This window comes from Nanorana parkeri, unplaced genomic scaffold, assembly GCF_000935625.1.
Source record: "Nanorana parkeri isolate BGI_ZX_2015 unplaced genomic scaffold, ASM93562v1 scaffold1008, whole genome shotgun sequence".
NCBI classification, from domain to species: Eukaryota; Metazoa; Chordata; class Amphibia; order Anura; family Dicroglossidae; genus Nanorana; species Nanorana parkeri.
Window position 1 is genome coordinate 473839 of NW_017307276.1, and position 7349 is coordinate 481187.

Sequence of the window (7349 nt, forward strand, 5' to 3'; positions counted from 1 at the left end):
ACGAGGATCCAGAAGAAAGGGATTCCAACACCAAGGCAGTAAGCAAATACATTCCAAGGGTATAGGTCGGAAGCTGAGGACGGCTGTCCAAGGAAACTGAACTAAAGAGAACCTGACTATCCCTGGTTGCTGAGCATTGACTGCTGACTTCTTTCAAACAACTAAATTTTAAATTGCTGGTAAAGTATACTTTCTATCTGTATATTAGGCAATTCATTAGCCACATATATATATTTGGGTAAACCATTGAGTTCTTGTAGGATCAAGATTGATCTAAGATAATTTTTAACTGCAGTAAAAATTGTGTCTTTCAATCTTGGGAGATAATTATATACATTTGTTATATACATTTGTATAATCTCCAGGAAACTGATTTCAGTTTCTAGTCAATGGTCCAGTCTGATATATATTGAATTCAATTGTTGGAAATTCGTCTTTACTTTGACTGGTCTTGGCTCATTGCCAGCCCTGTGCATGATGGGATAAATATCGCCCATGCGCTGTTAAAAGTTTGAGTTTGTGAATATCTGTGCTGGGAGAAGTCACATGTCAATTCTGAGCCTTTTGTTTTATTATTCTGTGAGATACTGAGAAGATACCCATTACATTTAAAAAGTCATTTTATCTTGGTTACATTTATATTTTGAACAATATCCAGTGGTTACATTTGTATGCATTACCTGTGATATCAAATTAATTGTTATTATCTGATCCATATTCTTTGTTTGTTACCAATTATATTTTATTTTATTCTGCACTGATTTTTAATTAATAAATATATATATATATTGTATACATTTGTATTCCTTTTGTCTTCAAAGTCAGCGCAAATGAAAGAACTCGTGTAAATTTTGATTTATGGAAATACGTTGGTAATCTCCTTAATTATAGGTTCTTATTTGTTTCCATAAACATAAGACTGTATATCAGAGCAGTATAAACATTCTGACAATATTTTACAGACACTTGCCAGTATAACATAATAGGTACATAGGCCAAATTACTGTAAAATAAAATGTAACTTTCAATAATATCAGAAAGTAGTATATGATGAATACAAAGTATCACTCATGTTATTTTCTTGATACCAAACATGCACACAACTAATAGATAAAAACATTATTTTATTGACATTCAAATGAAAAAATGCAAAATGCACTACAAATCTAGTTTTTGTCAAAGCAAATGTTGAATGAATGTTCATTCTTCAGCACCATTTATTTTGTATCAAAGGAAAACTGTTGCTGGATGATTGGCACAAATACACATATAATTTCGTATCTCTGATAATGATGGCCCCTTACCAACACAGCTGTAATATGGGGTTAAAAGCAGAAACCAGTGAGTGCGGCGGGTGATTGAGGAAATCAGTGTTCTTAGAATTATCATCTTGTCCGCAGACAATTTCTCTTTAATGGAGTGATGTTCTGGTGGTACGGGCAGTGAGTAAGTATTCAGTCTCTTTTTGTGCTTGTTTCTGTTTTTTTTAATTACTAGATTTCCATTAACCCGTGGGAAACTGTCAAAAAACTTCTCACTCATAATCTTTAAACTTTCCTCTAATACGTGAGATTACTTCCTAATAAATTCTTAAAACCTCAAAAAAGAAAGGTTATCTTGGACTATATTGAAAAAAGTTTAAAAGCTCCTTTGGACGTCTGGTATAAGTTTTAATGTGCAGAATTAGTATGAATAAAAATAGTCCACACTAAACTCATAACTTGTGCATGGGTGGATATAGATGGGTCAGTCATCTCCCTGGTTCTTCATTCTGAGACCCTGGTGAATGCTTTACTTCCTGGGGAGTGCTTCAATTCCCAGACACTGCTTCAGCCCTTAATGGGGCACATGCTGAACAATATGCCCTTTCAGCTAAAACTAGGTTGTGTATTAATTTTTATGAAGAATACAATGGGGCAGGATGACCATGTTCACAACAGAGAATGGGCTGCTTCAGGCCAGTGCCAAAATGTATGAAAATAGGACGAGAGGGGGCATAGATTTTACACCTAGCTACTAGAATACTTTAACACAAGAGCACATAACCTGAGCCTTAGATGTCTACATACAACTCAATTTGTGTGACCCTTGTTTTTACATTCTCTCTTTTGAAATATCTGAAACATTTTGTAGTCCCTAAATTTCATTTTTTATCTAGAAATGTTGATATTGCTATAATGCAAATGTATTTTTTATAATTATGTTCCTCAGAAATCGTTTATCCTATGAAAACCATTGTTTGTGTATTTGTGAATCTAACTAAATACTTTTTTTCTTTTGACACATTTTAATTGCCTATTGTTGTGCTCCTTTTACATCACAGTACTAGAAAACACACAATCTGATCTATTCTACCCTTCTCCTGCATTGCTATGTAATACTTCAAGATACAAAGAGAGAAAGGGGTACCATGAAGTGACTCTCTATACATCATATATTTTAAATACATTATTTAAAAAATAATAAAAAATGTTTAAAGCTAAGACATTTTCTGGTACATTTAGTTGAAAACAGTGTTTCCCCCTTTGTGATCATTTTCACTGACTAATGCAGATGCATTAATTCCAGATATATCTGGTCATGTTATATGTATAACACAGGGTAGAGCAACCTAACAACTCTACGATAAGCAAACAGCTTCACACTGCTCTTGCGTTTTAAACTGGTTTTTGTTTCCTCCGCAGCCACCAAACCAGAACTGGACACACTCGTTCTGATCAGAGTTGTACCACCACTTCAGTTCATAATTCTGGCAGTCTCCTTCTTCCCTTTTCAGCTGACATATATCTGCAAAGGATAATGTTTCAGTACAGTACAGAGAATTAAAGCACAACTCCAGCAAAAAAAGGCTATTAAAAAAATATATATAAAAAGCAGATTTCGCAATACTCACCTTCAACCAAGCTGTCCCTCGTCGTAGACATGTACGATTTGTTTTGTTCTGAATTGAAATTCAGATTAATATTTGGACATTTGCATGCATCTGAATTGCCGAACGAAAAAATGGTTCTCCCCTAGAACTCCTACCCGATCCTTAATTCGAGCAGCAGTCTGGCAGAGCAGGACGTGGGGAAACGTGAGTGCCCCCCCACTGCACAATACCAGGCCACATGTCTTTGACATGGGGAAGGTGCTTTGCCAGGGGGACCCCCTGGCAAAGCACCTTGTCCCCATGGCGATGAGGACAAGGGACTCTTCCCCACAACCCTTTGGTAGTGGGGGTCTTCGGGCAGGGGGGCTCATCTGTAGCTCATCTAAGGGGGCACCCAGATTCAGATAAGCCCACCTATCCGCAGACCCCCACAATCACCGGGCCAGGGTTGTGGTGAAGAGGCCCTTGTCCTCACCACCATGGGGACAACATAGTTTTCCAGAGGGTCCCCCTTGGCAAAGCACCCTCCCCATGTCAAGAACATGTGGCCTGGTATGGCGCAGGGAGGGGGGGGGGGGGGGCGCTCGCGTGTCCTCTTCCTTTTCTGCTCTGCCAGGCTATTGCTCGGATTAAGGGTCTGGTAGGAGTTTTAGGGGGGAACCCCATGGTTTTTTATATTGTTTCTGTGGACTGTTTAAAAAAAATTCATTTTTTTCATTATGTCACTTTGCTGCAACGAAAATTCATTCATAAACACTACCGCATCCGATATTGATGAAAATATACATGAATCCAAATCCCGAACCAATTAATTTTCGGACCCGAATGCCCAAAAAACTAAATAAAGAAAAATCTGAAACAAAACACATTTTTTTGCCGGCTTACATGTCTACCCTGTAGTATTCCTTTCTGCCACAAGATGCCTTAAGTCTCCCAGGTTGAATGAGAGCCAACAGTATTCATTCTTCTTCCTCTTTGCTCAGTACATCATGAGCTGTCCCCAGTTTGTGACTAGACAGTGAAGCTGAACCAGCAGAGTGATGGTCTCACCTTTCTGTTACTAATTTTTTTCTCCTATCAGCATGTTCTTTGCCAGCACATTAACTGATTGGCTCCATGTGTTGCTTTTTCTCCTTCTTTTTCTCCTTCTGCTCAAGTCACATTCAGGTACTTGCACTGCTCGTATTTTAAAAAATACATTTAATAATGTAATAACAAATACAGAACCGCATTGTGTCTCATATCTGCCTACAGTACAGCTTTAATGCATAATAGAAATTGATATTTTAAAATATGTCAGGGTATTCACAAATATGTATTGAACATGTCTGAACCTAAATATGTTCTCGGACCTTTTTATTTTCCTTGTGTGGGCATAATGATGTGATAAAAACATTGTTATCAAAATAAAAGTGTGACAATGTTACTTAGGAATTTTGAAGTCCAAAGAGACTTGTGTAGGCTAAACTCGGGGCAGTTGTGTAGCTTATTAACCTCACAAGACAGTAAGATATATGCAACTCTGAGCTTTAAATAACACATAGCTAAGAAACTGAATGACATTTAATTTGCTAAAGTACCATAAATAATTGCCATTTTCCTTATAAAATGCCATTATCACTTTTTAAGCTTTTGTTGCATCTTAGTGTTGCTGACCTCCTCCATATTCTTTGTAATCATTCCCTTCCTACACACACTCGCTCCAGTGCTGGCTGCACATCATTGCTCTTGATCGGCTTCCTGATGGTTATGATGATGCACTATGCCTCCACAATATGGGTCAGCATGCTTGCAGAGGAAGAAATGTGGTAGGAAAGATGATAAAACAATTGGGAGACAATTCACAACCTGCACAGGGCACTTCATGTAGGGGTCACCAGGTATGAGTTTGATGAATGCTGCATACTGTATGTAAAAACATTCAATGCAACTTTTGAAATGAATATATTAAGGGTTGGATCACACCACAAAGAGTGCGTTCCGGAGCGGTCGGCTCCCTGCGTTCAGGGGCCGGATGGGGCATGGTGTTGCATTGAAGTCAATAGCACCGCAAACACGCCCCCCGCCCGCAGTGCGATCTGCAAAAATGCTGCATGAATGCTCTGAAACGCACTCTATGTGGTGTGAAACCGGCCCTTAGATATTACAATTTTGAAATTACATTAATCTAGTATTAAAAATTTTAACATTTTGTGATTAGGTTCAATTCTAATTTAAGGGCAAGGACTCTTACATAATTAAAACAGAGGGGTTTATGGGTGGCCTTACTGTGCTGGGGAGAGGGGTGGATTTTTTTTTAATAAACATTTTTCAATAGTTCTCAAAATGACAGGTTGCTGTTAATATCCAATAAACTATATTCACACCAACAAAAGTGAAATTCAGTCTAAGTCCCTCTTAGCATCTTGGTTAAAAAGGAGGAGGGTGCTGACTTTTTGACCGTGGTGTTGTTTATATTGTTTTGTACTTCAAAAGACTATAGAGTATAAACTCTCCATAGTAACAAAAAGAGAGTGCAGAGCGAAGGCCTGCATGCTAACAAGGTGCACAGCTGTTATCTTACTGGACTGGGGATAAGAAAGTATAAAGGCGGCCATACACCTTACAACCATTGTACAATTTATTTTGTCCAGACATCTCACCCTCGTTCAATTTTTGTTCAACTAGCCCAAGGGTCAGCAACCTTAAACGCTCAAAGAGCCATTTGGACCCGTTTCCCACAGAAAAGAAAACACCGGGAGCCAAAAAAACCCTTTTGACATCTAAAATGAAGATAACACTGCATATATCGTTTTTTACCTTTATGCTATGTATAGCATGTATATTAGGGATGCACCGATATATCGGCCGCCAAAACATATCGACCGAAAATGGCACTTTTGGCTAAATGCCGAAAGTGCCATTTTTGTGCCGATATAGCGGCGCATCCCTGCTTTCTTTCCTCTCCGCTGGGCGCTGCTCTGTGTCCCGCGGGGTGGAGAGAAAATGTGACAGCCGGTAGAGCGCTGCAGGAGGAGAGCGCTGTGAGCGGCCGGTGTCTCTCCTCCCACACCGCTCAGCCTCCTGTCGCAGATCGGGAGAGCTGTGTGTGGGCGGAGACAGCCAGCGATGTCACAGGAGGCTGAGCTCTCCTCCCTGCACCGCTCGCTCAGCCTCCTGTGGCAGCTGTCAGGAAGGAGAGCAAGTGCAAACACTCAGTGTTTGAAGATACTGAGTGTTTGTAGATAATTGACAAAGTATGGTTACTATATCCTCAATTATGAATGAATGGGAAGTGATCTATATCACCTCCTGTTCATTCTTGATTGTGGTTATAGTAAACATACACTGTCCTCATGTTATGAATGAACAGAAATACTCATAGAGGATTCCTGTTCATCCACTCATGTGAGAGGCCCCCCAGGCTGCCCAGACCCCTCACATGGGTACTGGCCGTACCACTAACTGGGTGATTTTCATCGATGGAAAGAACAGGTTTTCGTTTGAGCATGTGCAGTTTTCATCTTGAGATTTTTGTTGTACAACAACGCCACTAACCCATCAATTTTCATCCAACTAGACAAAAATATTCTAGCCTGCTTGAAAGAAAAAAAATTTGCCAGTTGTACAGTAATTGAGGGTTGTGCACTTCCCATCAACTGGCAGATTTTCGGACGAAAACGCGATTGCAGACATAAATCTCCAGATACTTGTAAAGCTGGCCATATACCTTTAGAATATCTGTAGATTTTCTATGGTCAGATGGAAAAAGTGCAACAGATTCCTCCATCTACGGAGGTAGCCCCTACTGGGCCAAACATTAGTATCTTGCTAGTCGGCCCCACTGGCTTTAAAAACACATGAACAATGCCTGCATCCAACCAGATTGTTCAGTTATTTTAAGCTTAGGTGTTATGGGCCAGCTTTAGGTGTATGGGCACCTTAAGACTGAGAGGGGGGCTAGGGCCAGGAACAGTACAGCATAATTGTTATACTTTAAGGTTTGCTTTATTTTACGTAGGTTAAAAAAAGTATAAAACTCATGTTAATATGCATTTTTATTTTTTGTATTTTATTTGTATGAAATAATTATCAAGATCTAATTGATTTTAATGTAACTGGTTTAACCGCTAATCTGCATATGTTTGCTGTTTTTAAACCAAGAAAAATGTGCACATTCTCAAGAATATTATATACATGCGGTTAATACTTTCATTTCTAAATGGTTTTTAAACAGAAAACATCTCTGGCAGATCAGAAGTGGCAATAATAATCCGTTAAATTAATTGTGGCAATTATTTTAGATCAAACAATGTGGTTTTCCTTGGATTGTGTCACTGCATCACACTGACTTAGAACATCTGTAATTGATATAAAAGAAAAACAGTACAGAAATGTTAGAAACGTGTTACAAAAGTCATTGGGCTAGTTAAAAGTCAAGTCTGTAATAAGGGGGTGGGTTGGTAGAAGCAATACTGAGGGGGGGGGCTAGGGGGCC

At 39.0% G+C, this 7349-nt stretch overlaps 1 protein-coding gene across 1 annotated transcript in view; it reads right to left on the reverse strand.

The window, feature by feature from the left end:
* Positions 1 to 2620: 2620 nt before the first annotated feature.
* LOC108795804 (collagen alpha-3(VI) chain-like) overlaps positions 2621 to 7349 on the reverse strand; it is a 25832-nt gene continuing 21103 nt past the window's right edge. Inside the window, exons 8-9 of the mRNA XM_018567112.1 lie at positions 2894 to 2941; positions 2621 to 2787 (exon numbers count right to left, since the gene is read on the reverse strand). Of these exons, the coding sequence (XP_018422614.1) occupies positions 2621 to 2787; positions 2894 to 2941 (215 nt within the window). The remainder of the gene's footprint in view (positions 2788 to 2893; positions 2942 to 7349) is intronic.